A 14,644-nucleotide genomic window follows, 5' to 3' on the forward strand; every position below is an offset into this window, starting at 1 on the left:
ACTGGGGATACGTTTGTGTAGTTTTCAGGGCATGTTCACATTTGGTCACTCTGCGGAGCCTTCGCCGTTGGCGTATTTGCTCTCTTCTCAAATCTGTCTGAGTCCCCGGTGTTGGTGCATGGACTCCTTTGTGTGGAAGGAACCTTTGCAAGGAATCTCTGTCTGGAGCCTCTGGCTGAGGAAGGAAAGCCCCATGGCCTGGCCTTTCATGGTCCTCACGCTAAGAATGGTTTTGATGTTTTTAAAGGGTTGTTTGAGAAAAAAAAATGAATCTGTGACAGAGACCATATGTAAACTAAAATATTTACCCTCTGGCCTTTACAGAGTTTGTCAACCCCTGCTGTGCGAAGTCTTGTGTTTTAACTTTAAAAATTGAAGGAAAGCTGTGTTCTTCACATCACATACGTACTGGTTTTGATGGATAAAGACATTCTTCCTGATCATGTTCCTCTCTGAGCTCGAGCTGCCCACCTCCTGGCTGGAGAAACCCCTTGCACAGACTCACTTTGCAGCTGCTCTTTTGCCAGGTGGGAACTTGGGCAATTTTATCCACCTCCCTAGGCCTCAGTTTTTCCATTTAAGAAGTAACCTTCACTTCTTAGGGTCGTCTCTGCTCCCCCTCCCACCCCCCCATTCTTTCGCTCTGTAGAAAACGAACACTGACTATGTTCCAGTGATTTAATCCTTTTATTTATTCGTGAGGGTGTCCTTAAATACAGTCGGGGTGCATATAAAACAGTGTCACATTCCGGCTCTTGTCCAGTCGAGCAGTGTCTCCTTTTTATTCAGGTGACTATGGAAGGCACTTGGTCTCAGTGAACTGTGTGCATCTGAGGTGTGGTAACCAGGACGGGGGAGAATTTTCAAACCAGGTCCTACTCACGATGTTGGAAGAGTACACAGGGCAGGGAATGACTTGGGAGTGGGAGGGGCAGTGGCAACCATTTTGGTGACTTTCTCCCCATTTTATGTAAACTAAGTTGCCAGTGATTACGTTACTGTGGATCTATTTATCTAAAAACTCAAAACCTCTGCACAGTTCCTTGATAGAGGGGGAGTGGGTGTGTCTGTGTCTCCTGTTGGTTTTTCTCATTTGGTACACGATTCAAAACTTAAATTGATGCCCTGAGCACAGGGAGGTGTTATGTTCATTGTGAGGGGTGTTTGTGAGGTTTGGAATTTGAAAATGGATTTGGACAGTGCGAAGCAGAGTCCACTGGGTGTTGTTTTTGTTTTCAGCAAGTTTGTCTATTCACTGGCTTTGGTTCCGTTGAAGTCTGCATCACGAGCATCCATTTCCTCATCTGAACCATCCGCGTTTTCAATAACTCGACGTCCTCCAGACCTTCTAGAGGGAACAAAAGAGGTCTCGTTTCCTCGCCTGTGGGTTTTAAGAAAACACATGTTTCTTTAGTACAGAAATTGTTGTAAGAGACTTTTAGAAAGGGGGGAAAAAAAAACTCAAATGAGACACAAATGTTGAGGTTGAAGTCAACAAATCTTGACCGGTTCCAAAGTTTGGTTACATTTGATCAGCTGGAGTTGGGGAAAGTAGGTTCTATGTCTGGCTGCTCATTCACGGACTCCAGGGTCCTGGTCTGCGGTGACCATGTCCGTATGGGTTTGTTCATACCCTGTGGAGTAGGTATGAAGGAGAAATGTTCTCATCCTGCACCTTGCCTTCAGAGCGGGGACGAGGGAAGGGTTTTAGGTTTTCAACTGGAAGAAGGTGGAAATGATGTTAAGGTAGTGGTTCTCAACCTTCCTAATGCTGTGACCCTTTAACACAGTTCCTCATGTTGTGGTGACCCCCAATTTCATTGTTACAAATTGAACATAACGCATAGTGATTAATCACAAAAACAATATGTAATTATATATGTGTTTTCCGATAGTCTTAGGCGACCCCTGTGAAAGGGTCGTTCGACCCCCAAAGGGGTCACAACCCACAGGTTGAGAACCACTGTGTTAAGGGCAGCCTGAGAGGGAAGGCGGTCACTGCGCGGTTGCTTTGGATACAGGCAACTTGGCGCCCAGCTTTGGTGGAACAGAATTCTTGGGCTGAGTTTCCCCAGGGTGGGGGTCTCATCTGTGTTTTTACTCATCATGGCAGCCACCATTCTTGGCTTATAATAGGTGCTCAATGAGTATGTGTTGGATTAACAGGTTCCACTTATTTTTCTAAGGAGTATTTTAGCTCTAGCTAGTAGCTAGTAGGGCACCCCTTTCTGTCCTTACCGTGCCTGTCTCCTCTGTCCTACCTGATGCCCTGAGTGACCACTTGCGTTACCCTCAGGTGACCCTGGTCACCTGAAGTGAGGCTTTGCATAGGAGGGAGGGCTGGCAGGAGGAGGAAAAGCCGGCTCCACCTGCACTTAACTGTCATGGTTTGGAAGGAATTGTTTGCCTCCTTTTCCGTGGCCACAACCAATAATTGTGTGGGGCTCTGGCCACCTGGCCCTGTTTTGACCTGATTCAGAGGTAAGGTCTTAAATCATTCTAGGATGTCTAAGAAGAAAGCAGACTTTGTAAGAAAAATGACCCGCTTGACCACGCAAAGCCTGGACAGAAAAGCCACGAAGGTGAGCCCATCCCAGTTACTGATACTTGAGTTAAGAACAACGCGGACAGGTCAGATTGGAGGCATAAGCAAGGCCCACAGGATCCTGATCGCTGAGGGGGGGAATCCCAACAGGTTTGGGGTCTGAGGGTGGGAGAGACCCACCAGGTGCAGGGGATGGAACCCCCAAGGTTTGGCGATCAGGAATAAATACTTAAAGGTGTAGCCACTCCCAGCTAGACTCAGGCCAACTTCTAGGCCCCCCACTCCCATCTCTCTCTAGTGGCAACCTTAAAAGTCTTTTTCTAGGAATTTGGGCCAGAGAGCAGGGTCTCGGAGCCCTGGGGGAGCAGCAGTCCAGGCTCTCTCCTACTTCCACCCGGTTTGAAACTTGGTGGGTGGCCTGGGGCCGGAATCAGTGCCTCCTGTTCTTCCAGGCACCCTGCCTCCTGGAAGCTGCAGACTGAAGGGTCCTGTAGGCGTGCTCCTTGGTCTAAGGAGGAAACTCCCTGGGTCACTAAGTCCCCTGTCGAGGCTTCAGCCCTGTGAGCCTGTTTTGTCTGGTTCAGGTGTGTCTGCCTTGAAGGGACTGATTTAAAATCCTAGGCAAAGGTTGACACTGGCTATAACTGTCGCAGGAAGTAAGGGACCCCTGTAAAGATTTTCTTAAAGGGTCTGGTCCTGGAGAATGTGGGTTCTATTTGTGGGCTCAGAGGACTTACTCACCAACCTGAGGGTGTAAGCACCTGCTGCTTCACGACTGGGGCCCCCATTATCTGTGGGTCCCATGCTGCAGGTGACCCTAGGTTCATCTAATCCTATGTTCCCATGAGCTGGCCGGAGAGCTCGGAAGCTGAGGCTAAAAGCTCCTTCCCAGACCTCATCCAGCTTTAAGTATTTGAGTAGTGGCAGCAAAGCTGAGATTCTTGGAAAGGGAAGACAGACACAGCCAGGGCTTGCTCGGCCTCTCAGGAGGAGGAGAGGAAAACCAGGCCCCAGGTGCCTACCTTACCTATGAAAAGGTGGTTAGACCCCCCAGAGACGTCCAGACCTCTTAACTCTGCCTTGTGAAGGGCCCCAGGCGCTTCCTAGAGTCTTGAGTACCCGTGCCCCCATCCGTGAGTGAGTACGTGCAGTGAGACTCTGGAAGAGGCTCTGCCAGGACTCTGCCAGCGCTGTGGTGGCTCACGTCACCCTCGCATGCTGAAAACGCAGCTCAGAGCCAGACCTCGCTGCAGCTCCGCGCTCACGTCACCCTCACATGCTGAAAATGCAGCTTGGAGCCAGGCCTGCCCGAAGCCCCAGCACTTGGAAGGCATCATGACGAGCTCACTTTCCTTGCGGACAAGTTTGTGAAACCCCACCCGGGGGTGGGTGAGGGGGCAGATTTCTGGGCTGTGCTTCCGTGAACCTATGCTTTGTTAATTCTGACTAGTGAACTAGACTGAAGCCATTCTCCAGGAGTGTACCCACATCGTGGCATTGTCATACCTGCTCTGTGCAGTGTTAGCCGGACGAGGGAGGGCGAGTGTCCCTAACAGGGTAAGAGAGGCCCTCTCACGCAGGTAAGAACAATCTAAGTGACACAGCCTCTAAGCTCTTGTCACCGCGTGGTTACAGGGACACATTCAGTGCTGTGTCATGCCAAAGCGGAAGCAGGGAAGGAGAATGGGTCAAGGCATGAGGTCATCTTGCGTTGATCTTGGTTGTGATGAAGGACAGTTTTGAACTAAGATGTCCAAGCCTTCAGATTTTGCAGGAATCTCAGAGAAATTTGCAAGGGCCAAAAAAAGGGGCAGGGAGGGCGCGATGGGCAGAAAGGAAATGGAAACTGAGTGAACACACGAGCCGCAGCAAAGCTGAAGGCATGATACCTGGTGAGTCACTGCGCAGTTTCCTGGGGGAGGGGGCCTCTGAAACAGAGAGAGAGAGTCCTTGGCGGTTATCATTAGGCAAACGGGAGGGAGCCCATTTAAGTACCTTTCAATCATGGAGGCATTTGCTTTAATGAAATAATTACAGGCACTTTAAGTCAATCTGCCAACAAAGCATCTAAAGCCAGGCTGGCACACAAAAGGACAAGCTACTTCTTTAAAATCAAAACGCAAATTTCTGTCCTTGTGAGCTTCTTTTAGGAACACAGGTGGCTTCCTCCCATCATGTAGACCTGTTCAGGAAGGTAAAGCCTTGTGAGTAAGCTAGTTCAAAGTTGCCCCTGGAAACAGTGTCCCAGACTAAGCACCTGCTGCAAGGTCTCACTGTTAATACTTGGTCTTCGTTGCCTTTTATGCCTGCAGCAAGCAGATAGAGGTAGACACCTTCTGCAGATGACTGGCAATGTGGCACATGATGGGGACGCTAGACAGGCCCAAGAGGGCTTGTGTCGAGACTTATCTGGCTGGTAAAACTATGAAACTTGTTTGCAGTTTCTCTGAGGAGTTGGCTAGGCTCCCAACCCCACTCAAAGCTCTATTTTGAGGAAGCCCTGTGCTTGATTTTGGGTTTAGTACATCTAGAAGACTCAGAAGGCAGAAAAGGTCTGACCCGTCTTCAGCTTACGTTATGTGTATGTTCATGTTAGGACTGTAAAATAATGGTTTCTTTCATACAGGCCTGGGTGGTCTAAGAAGGGTTAGTTGTCTGGGGTAGAACCCACAGGGATGTTCAGAGTGTCCCAAGAAAAGGGAATAGTGACAGCAAAGGGGTGAGAGAGCAGGAGTGGCTGACTACTTCCCTAGGCCCTGAGGAGTGTCTGGGAGTCTTTGTGGTGAGAGCAGCTCTCCCACTGACAGTCAACCCTGGGGGTTGCCCCCCTGCTGGACCTGAGAGGTTAGGCCTGGTTTCCATTCCATCAGGCCCCTCGTTATGCTGGGACTGGGGCCTCGTTCCTGAATCCGGTACCCCGAACCAGCTGTTCTCTTCCCTCTTCTGAAAGGGGTTTGGGCTTTCCCTTCATCTCATGTAGTGGTTCTCAAAGGCTCTAGGCTACAGGCCAAGGGCTCCTGGTCATGCCATTGGGTAGAAAAAGTCCATTTGGTGCTAATGTGGTTGTCACTTGCTTTTTAACTGAGAAGTAGTCCTTAAGGTCATAGTCATCAGTTTGTGGCCACAATAGCTAGAACTCACTATTGTTTTCACTGTATTTAATGTCATCGTTACCTGGTGATGCTGGTTTAACAATAGAGGGGTGGTAGTGTATGCTTAACACAGTTAATGTAAAAGAAAATATCAAGTAAACAGTAGTGCAGGTAGTGAGAGGCAAAGGTAGTTGAGAACGACAGGTTAGAGAAACATCTCTGACCCAGCTCTGCCCCAGACACTGAGGATGAATCACCAGACACAACCTCTGTGCTCACAGGCTTGCAGGTGAGAGACAGACAGATCATGAATGAGGTAAGTACAGTCAACAGCAGGTTCCATGGTGACAGGGAGGTAAGAGAGGAGAACTGTAGGGAGTGAGGTTGGAAATTTGAGAGAGTAAGAGTAAACCTCGGAAGGAAAGGAAGTGGGAGTCAGCTGTGCAGAGAGCTGGGGGAAGAGCATTCCAGGCAGAGGGGTCAGCCAGGGCCCCGAGGCACTGTGGGGAGGTCAGGGAGTCATTTAGGAGGCAGTGGACAGAGATCGTGAAGAACCTAGTGGAACCAACCATTGGAGAGACATGATCCAGCTCCATTCAAACAGGATTCTTCTGGCTGCTGTGCTGAGAACAGACTGTAAGGGGGAGAGCATGGAAGCAGGGAGGCCTGAGGAAGCTGCGAAAGTTGTTGAGATGGGAGAAGGGTGGCAAGAAGTGGTTGGCTTCTGGGTATATGGTATGGTATTTTTAAGGGAGTTGACCAGATTTTCTGACAGATTGGATGCAGGGTATGGGAGAGAGAGGAAAGTAAAGAAAGAACACAAGGTCTGTGGTCTGGGTTAATTGATGGAAACTTTATCATCCCACTTGTTGAGCTGGGAAGGACTGGGGGAGGAGCTGGTTTGGGGTGAAGAGGTTCAATTGAGGCTCAGGTTGGGGCATGTAAGGTGTGAGCGGCCCATGAAATATTGAGTGGGAATGTCAAGCAGGATCTGGAGTTCCAGGAAGAACCTAGGGAGTTAAGAGATGGCTGAGATCATCGAGGGAGGAGTGACAGAAGTGGACATGAAGAGAGAACCAAGATGGCGCCCTGGGGCAGGCCCACGGCCAGAAAGCAGGTGAGGCTGGTGTCGGAAGCCCAGTGAAGAAAGTACAGGGAGGAGGAGTGATGGGATGGTGCTGCTGAGTCAGGTCGGGACCAAGGACTGACCACGGGATTAGAGTCTGTGGTCAAGAGTAGGAGGAGCGAGCCATAGCCAGTTTGGCTCAATGGATAAAGCATCAGCCTGCAGACTGAAGGGTCCTGGGTTCGATTCCAGTCAAGGGCACATGCCCGGGTTGTGGGCTCGATCCCCAGCGGGGGGCGTGCAGGAGACAGCCAATCAGTGTTTCTCCCTCTTCCTTCCTCTCTGAAATCAATACAAATATATTTTTTTAAAAAGAAGTGTGAGGCTAAGAGGGTTTTTCTGCTGATGCATTGACTCCACGAGAGGGGAAACATGGCAGAGGAAGAAGGTAAGATTTTCTGGAGTAACATCTTCAAGTAAACAAGAGGGGAGTCCAACAGAGGGTTGGCCTTAGTGGGTGCTGGACAGTTCAGCCCAGAAATGGTGCAAAAAGTTGAAAAAATGAGATGTAGGGAGGTCGACTGACGGGGCAGTGGGAGCTTGTTTACTTTCTATGATAGTTCCTATTTTTCAGTTAAATAGGAAGGTCATAAGCTGAGACTGGGCGGAGATAGTAATTTTAGGGAGAAAATAAAAGCAGATCTCTAAGAGAGTGGAAGGCTGAAGTACAGCCAGCATGGTTGCTTTTCTCACACCCTTTGGAGCTGTAGGTGGGAAGTACAACACAGCAAGAGGGCTCAGGGTATTGAGGATGTGTGAAAGGCTGATGGCAACTCCTGAGCCTGGGTTCAATGCTGGGTAAGGAGTCATTGGGGATGTGAGAGGATGGGTTGAAGATCCCAGGAGTCAGAGGTGGCAGCAGGCAAATGATGCGATGCCTGAAGGTCAAATTAGGGCTCTGAGTTACTGGTAATGCCTGTGGAGTGGCAGGATCATGGAGAAGAGAAGGTGGAGGGGTGTGAGAGAATGTGACAGGAAGCTCAGAGCTAAATTTCAAGGAATTGGGGGTGGGAGGGAGCCTGAAGGAGCAGGGTGGTGACCTACCCACCTTCAGACCCAGAGGTTATACAGGAGAGAGAACAGACCTCAGTGCAGCCAGGGCCAGGTTCTCAACCTTGGGCGGCTGTACCCTCAGAGAACATGTGGCAACATATCGAGACACTTTAGGTTGTCACAGCCAGTCAGAATGCTACTCTAGCTGGTGTTGGAAGGCCAGGGATGCTGTTCAACATCCTACAATATACAGGCCAGGCTTACCCAGCCTCAGTAGTGCCAAGGAACCCTGGGTTTTAGAGAAAGGTGGTGAAGAAAAAGGCCAGAAGAGAAGGCTCAGGAGACGGGAAACTGCCTCTCCCTCCTCCTCCTCCTCACCAGAAGGATGGGCAAAGATTGTTAACACGTTAAGCGCCAAGCCTGTTTGTCTTCCTTTCCGTTTAGCCCGCGATATCTGATGCTGGCGGCACCAGTGACTGACCGGTCTGGACAAAGTATAGCGTCAGTCACCTGTGACCGATATGGCGCCTAACATATTAAAGAACGGAGAAGGTGAGCCCCTTAGAGGCAGGGCCCCCGTGTGCCTGGACACTGCTGCATGAATGGTGACCAGCAGGAAGAGCCGGGGAAAGAAGCGAGGGCTTTGGAAAAGGTAGCCTTTGCGTCGATACAGTCAGTGGGCATCTCAGGCCTACTTGAGCACCCGGCCCGGGAGGACACCCCTCCTGGGGCTGGGCCGCCTCACCTGAGCTTGCTCTTGAGCGCGGTCATCTCGCGGCCCATGGCCTCATTGCTCTCCGTGGCCTCGTCCAGCTCCCGCTGCAGCTTCCTGCGGTTGGCGTTGATGCGCTGGGACTCCTCTTCCGCCTCCTCCAGCTGCCTCTTGAGTTGTTTCACCTTCACGTTTCCTTTCTCTGCCTGTCAAGGAGAGGCGCAAGGGTCAGGGGGCCCCTTGGAGGTCCTGGGGGAGTGATGGGGGGAGGCCCGCGGCGGCGGCGGTGTACCTGCTCCTTGTACTGCTCAGCCGCCTTGCGCTCGTCCTCCACCTGCAGCAGGACCTCCTTCAGCTTCTTGTGTCAAGGAGAGGCGCGAGGGTTAGGGGGCCCCTTGGAGGTCCTGGGGGAGGCCCGCGGCGGCGGCGGCGTACCTGCTCCTTGTACTGCTCAGCCGCCTTGCGCTCGTCCTCCACCTGCAGCAGGACCTCCTTCAGCTTCTTGTCCTTCTGCTTCAGTGACTTGGCAGCCGCCAGTTTCTCTCTGCGCACAAGTGGGGAGCAGTCGCTATGTAAACCAGACCGGCATCTTGCCCACTGTGGGGACTCTTCCTGAGCTCCCAGAATCCACCAGATAGAAGATTAGAATGAGTCCATAAAAAGCAGAGGCACTGCCACCTGCTGTGGCAGGGGCGAACCTTGAGAACGTGTGCCCAGTGAGAGAAGCCAATCACAGAGGCCTTGTATGAGTCTGTGTCTATGAAATGCCCAGAACAGACAAGGAGACAGAAAGTAGGTCAGCGGTTGCTTAGGACTGGGGGTGGGGGTGGGGATGGGAAATAGAGGGTGAAGAAAATGTTCTACAGTTGACTGTGGTGAGGGTGGACCTACCTGTGAATATACTAGAAGCCATTGAATTGTACACATTAAATGGGTGAATTGTGTGAGAGTGAGTTATCAGTAAAGCCGCTACCAAACCAAAAAGAAGGGGTCAGAATCCTTACAGTCTGCTGGTCACAGATGTGCTGTGAACTTACAGCTCAGTGACCCGTCATTAAAATGAGAAGCCTTCCCATATTCGTGTACTAAATGGTTGTTGATTTGGACTTGTGTCTCGTTAACATGACGACCTGCTAATGTGGATCAGGAAAAGCCACATGTGCTCCCCGGGGAGCTGGCTGGCGTCACTGAGGAACCAAGCTATTTACTAAGAGCAGATGACATTTCCAGGGCTTCCTCTGGGCCAGGGACAGGCACAACCCTTTCCTGCGTTCTCCCTAGTTCTCCCGGCACAGCTGCAGCTCGGGTGCCGCTGGGTTTATTTCATAGCCACAACCGATGCCCGGAGAGGCTAACCACCTCCCAGCACTCAGGGGCAAGCGGGCTGTCATTGGAGCCCTGGTCCCACGGTACCTCGCCTCCTGCTCGACCTGCTCCTCCAGCTGTGCGATCTTGGCCTCCAGAGACGCGATGGTGGACTTGAACTTGGACTTGACTGCCCCCTCCATCTCCTGGAGCTTGCTCCGGAGCTCTTTGTTCTGCCGCTCTAGCTGCTGCCTTGCGCTCTCGTTCTTCTGGGCTGCACTGCGCTCCGTGGCCAGCTCATTGTTGAGCTGCTCGGCCTGGGGAGGAGGGTGAAGGTAGTGAGGTGGGGGGCATGAAAGCCTGTGGTGTGCACTGAGATGACTAACTTCTCCCGCAGTCTCCGGCCTTTTCCAGCCTCTGCACTCCCTCTCCTCCTTCCTAGTCATCCTTTAACTCTCAGCTCAAGAGGCAGCTCATCCAGGCAGCATCCCAGTGCCACCCAGGCTCCCTTCTATCCTCAGCTCATCCCAGGCCTGGCACACAGCAGCCTGTGATGCATGTCACTGAGGCAGAATGGGGCTTCTGCTGTTCTAGTGCCCAGGCCCCCACCTGTTGTGTGGCCTTCCGGACACGGTCACTCATGGCCTCCATGTTGCCTTGTTCTTCCTCCAGCTCCTCCTCCAGCTGCGCGATCCGGGCCTCCAGGCGGCGCTTCTCATCCTGAAGCGTGTTCCTAAGGGAGATACAGCGCATCTGAGGCCTCCAGTCTTCCCTTGGCTTAGAAAACACCCTGTCCTTGGAGGAACAATGCCTCAGGGTTGTCCTCACTTATAACTGAGGAAACTAAGGCTCAGAGAGCCTTAGAGACTTGTCCAAAGTCACACAGCTGGGAAGTAGGGAGCCAGGACTCATACCCAGTTGGTGTCAGCAAAGCTGGGCCTGGGATGAGGACCAGCTCCTCCCTGATGCCCCCAGATGCCTCCTGTCCCCACCATGCTGTTCATTCAGAATGAATGAAACTGGCCACACTCCCAAATAGGGTGTGGAAACCCTGAGACCCCTGTTACAAGTTCAATTGAACATTCTGTCATTTTCAGCATTAAAATGAAGGGCTAGGAGGTTCGCCTATGAGTTGCCTCTCCATCATCTGGGTCTAGGATCCCCCTTCATCCCATGCTGTCTCACCTTCCTGACACACTGCTGGCCAGCTCCTCGGCCAGTTCCTCCTTCTCCAGGTCTGCCTGTTTGCGAGCCCTCTCAGCCGCGGCTAGGTCCTGGATGGTGGGGGGCAGGGAGGAAGGAACCCTGTTGTCTGCAGGGAAGGGCTGACCCTCGCCCAAGAAACCACCCTGCTCCTCACCAGGCCCCCAGCAGTCTCCATGGCCACCTTTGAAAAGGCTACACCGCCTCTGAGCTCAGAGAGGCCCTGCAGTCATGTCAAAGGAGAAAACCCTGTGTTTTTCTAGGGCCTAACTAAGAGGGTCCACCCATGTGGAAGGCTGGATTGAGGAAAGAAAGCTGTGGATGTACAACCTGGGATGCCAAGGACTGCTGCCACACATCCCCATCTGAGGCACTCACAGTGAGAAGGCTTTACCTCCTGTAACTGCATGAGGTCTGCTTCTAAGCTCTTGGCTTTCTTTTCATTCTCCTTGGCTGTGGCAAAGATTTCTTCTCTGGAGGCACGGGCGTCGTCCAGCTCTCTCTGGAAGTCCTTCATCTGAGCCTGCATGAGTCAACAGGAAAGACAAGCTGCCCTTAACTCGCCCAAGTTCTCCTGCCCAGATTACCTTTCCATGATCACCACTAGGATTTTCTGTGATTGACCACAGGGAAGCCCCTGTTGCACGAGCATTGCCCTCAGCCCCAGGTGGCCATTTGGGGGTGTTTCGGAGGGGCTCAGCAGACCTAAGAAAAGATGATGTGATCTGAGGGCCTTGGCCAAAATGTCTGATAAAAGTGACCTGCCCAGGACAGGAAACAGTCACCGAAAGCCAAATGGTGATAGAAAACACCAGCCGAACAGGCACAAATGGCAGCGAGAGGTCTGCACCCTCCTGCTTCTGACTGACTTCCCAGCCTGGGGGAGCCCCCTCCCTCCCCAGTGCCTGCACCCAGAGCTCCACCCACCTGCAGTTTGCGCAGCTGCTTGATGGCTTCCTCCCTCCCCTTGATGGCCGAGTCAGCCTGCAGCTCCAGGTCTTTCAGGTCTCCTTCCAGCTTCTTCTTGGCAGCAGCGGCCAGGGCACGTTGCTTTCGCTCGTCTTCCAGTTCCGTCTCATACTCGTGGAGCTGGGCAAGGAAGAGACGGGCACTGCTACGCCGTGCGCCTCTCAGAGGGCCTCTCCCTGCCCAGCCAGTATTCACTGAGCTCCCAGGTGTGCACAGCCCCCTGCAGGGTGGGTTTTTTTCCTCATCCCCAGGTTGAGAAAATAGTCTCCATGAGGCCAGAAAGTGGTGGTGGAAGGAAGGACGCCGGCCACCCCAGCTCCCCATACCCCCACTTCCCCTGCAGGTTTACCTGCCTCTGGAGCTGCCGCCTTTTCTCTTCATTCTGCTCATCCCGGGCCTGGAGATCGCGCTCAAACTGGCCCTTGAGGGCCTGCATGTTGACCTCGAGCCGCAGTTTGGCATCTTCCGTCGCCTGCAGCTCATCCTCCAGCTCTTCCAGCTGTGTCTTCATCTCCTCCATCTGGGTTTCCAGGGCTCGCTTGGACTTCTCCAGCTCATGGACCTTTTACATGAGGGTTGACTTCATGAAGATGGTCAGGCAACCACAGTGACAGGCAGCTCATTAAGCGCAGGGAGATGGTGTTTGCCACCCACGGGATGCATGACTAGGAGTCAAGACCAGAGCCTTCCTCTTGGATCCCTTCACTCAGACCCCACCCCCAACTGCTGTTCCCAACCAGGCCTGGTCTTTGCATCAGCCCAAGGGACTGCCTCCAATGCCCAGGTATCACTTAACACGAAAGAGGCCCAGCGCCAAGTCCCTCGCAGACAGATACACAGCACAGTGGGTGGGTTGGTGAAATGTAGACAAGCAAAGATGATAGAGACTTACGTTCTTGCCTACGTCGTCCTTGGAGCTAACCAGGTCCTCCATCTCGGCTTTGAGCATTTTGTTGGTCCTCTCGAGTTCCTCTTTGGCTTCCAAGGCCTCCTCAAGGGCCCGCGCCAGGGACAAGGCCTTGGTTTCCTTTTCCCTGGCTTCCGCCTCCGCTCTGTCCCTTTCATCCGCATATTTGGAAGAGATGTTTTTCTCTTCGGCCAACAACTACAACACAACAGAAGACCCAGAGGTGACTGACCTCTAGACGTAACCTGAGGTTCCGCTGCATTTCATTGCAAAGCCTATATCCTCCAGAACTCTCCCAGGTGCAGGTGTGGTTGAGAAATCCATGGAAATCGTTTCTATTAAGCTTGCTTTCTGACTTCCGGGCCAGCCTTATGCAGAGCCAGCATCTGCTGATTTGTGCTTGGAAACCACTAATGATGCCCATTTTGGTTAGAGCATGCTGCTACTGAGGTCAGAGTGACATTGAATCCTGCCAGAGGCCAGCTACTTTCTTCTTGTTTCATGGCCACAATAGCTAGCTCTCAAAAACGCTCTGTGCGCCCCAGCAGGGACATGGTGAGTGTGCGAATGGTTCTGCACACACTTGTCCCTCTGCTTGGAGAAGCAGTTCAAAGAACACTCCATACTGATGTTAGTCTTGCCTTCCAGGAAGCAGCAAAGCCATATGTAACGTCCAAAACCCAGACTTCCAGAATTCAGCAAAGACATGTAGGTAATGGGATCCCAAACAACACAGTCAACACAAAAACTCTACACTGTGTGACAGAAATATAAATAAAAGAGCTCTTGGGCCCTCAAACAGACAATGAAGACGAGCTGGCAGCACAGGGAAGGGATGGCTGGTGGAAAGGGGAGTCAGCATGCCAACCAGGAGCCCAGGACTCTGAGTCCAGCTGGGGAGGGGCAGTGAACCCCACATCTCCCAGTACAATCCCCCATTGGTTTTTAGAATAGCCCCAAGTCACAGTTACTGAATCTGAGTAACATATTAAAAGTTAGTGTTTAGTGATTTGGGGCATACTGGTATATATGCATTTATTAGAACTCAGTGAGTGTACACTTAAGAGTTGTGCATGTCATTATATGTAAATTTTACTTGAAGCAAAATTACATATATTTTAAAAACTATGCAATGCTGAGGTATTGAGGGGGAAGTATACAGATGTCTATAATTTTCTTTGAAATTTATCTGAAAGATAAGATACGAATGACAGATGGTTCATTCTGATAAATAAATACGTGATAAAGTGAGTACAGTGAAATGTTGAAGATCGAATCCAGCTGGTGGGTATACAGGTGGACAGTGTTTTCAAATTGTGCGCTTGCAGTTCTTTGTAGTGAAATGTTAGGGAAACGCGGTATATAAAGGGTAGAAAATTTAAATTACTGGGACTACTCAGTAGGCACACAATAAAAACTTGAGTGAATAAGATAAATAAATAAACCTCCTTCCTTATTGGGACTAGACACGAAGGCATGTGACTGGGTTTGCAGATGGCCCCGCTGGTGGTGGCCCCTGGAAACGTCACAGCCTTCGAGACTGCCCCTCTCCGTACTCTGACCCAGGAGCCGCACTGTTCCACGGTCCCTAAAGCAGGCCAACTGTGCATCCTTCAGCAAGTGGGAGGATGCCGACACACACACAGCAGCCACCCAATGCTTCGCAGACCCGACTCCCCCAGCCCGCATCCGTGAACAGCACTGAGCCCTCCAGCCCTACCTGATCGAACTTCTTCTGCTTCTTTTCCAGGTTGGACACCAGTTGCCGCTGGTTGTCCAAATCGACAACCAG

General features: G+C 51.7%; 1 protein-coding gene across 1 annotated transcript in view; it reads right to left on the reverse strand.

The window, feature by feature from the left end:
- Nucleotides 1-671: 671 nt before the first annotated feature.
- MYH11 (myosin, heavy chain 11, smooth muscle) overlaps nucleotides 672-14,644 on the reverse strand; it is a 140,497-nt gene continuing 126,524 nt past the window's right edge. The window contains exons 32-42 of the mRNA XM_015561293.1: nucleotides 14,573-14,644; nucleotides 12,838-13,050; nucleotides 12,295-12,507; nucleotides 11,904-12,065; nucleotides 11,371-11,499; nucleotides 10,959-11,047; nucleotides 10,383-10,506; nucleotides 9,882-10,090; nucleotides 8,904-9,012; nucleotides 8,502-8,674; nucleotides 672-1,381 (exon numbers count right to left, since the gene is read on the reverse strand). The exon at nucleotides 14,573-14,644 is cut by the window's right edge and continues 192 nt beyond it. Coding sequence (XP_015416779.1) covers nucleotides 1,249-1,381; nucleotides 8,502-8,674; nucleotides 8,904-9,012; nucleotides 9,882-10,090; nucleotides 10,383-10,506; nucleotides 10,959-11,047; nucleotides 11,371-11,499; nucleotides 11,904-12,065; nucleotides 12,295-12,507; nucleotides 12,838-13,050; nucleotides 14,573-14,644 — 1,626 coding nt within the window. The 3' untranslated portion in view covers nucleotides 672-1,248. The remainder of the gene's footprint in view (nucleotides 1,382-8,501; nucleotides 8,675-8,903; nucleotides 9,013-9,881; nucleotides 10,091-10,382; nucleotides 10,507-10,958; nucleotides 11,048-11,370; nucleotides 11,500-11,903; nucleotides 12,066-12,294; nucleotides 12,508-12,837; nucleotides 13,051-14,572) is intronic.

This window comes from Myotis davidii, unplaced genomic scaffold, assembly GCF_000327345.1.
Source record: "Myotis davidii unplaced genomic scaffold, ASM32734v1 scaffold1115, whole genome shotgun sequence".
Lineage (NCBI taxonomy): Eukaryota > Metazoa > Chordata > Mammalia > Chiroptera > Vespertilionidae > Myotis > Myotis davidii.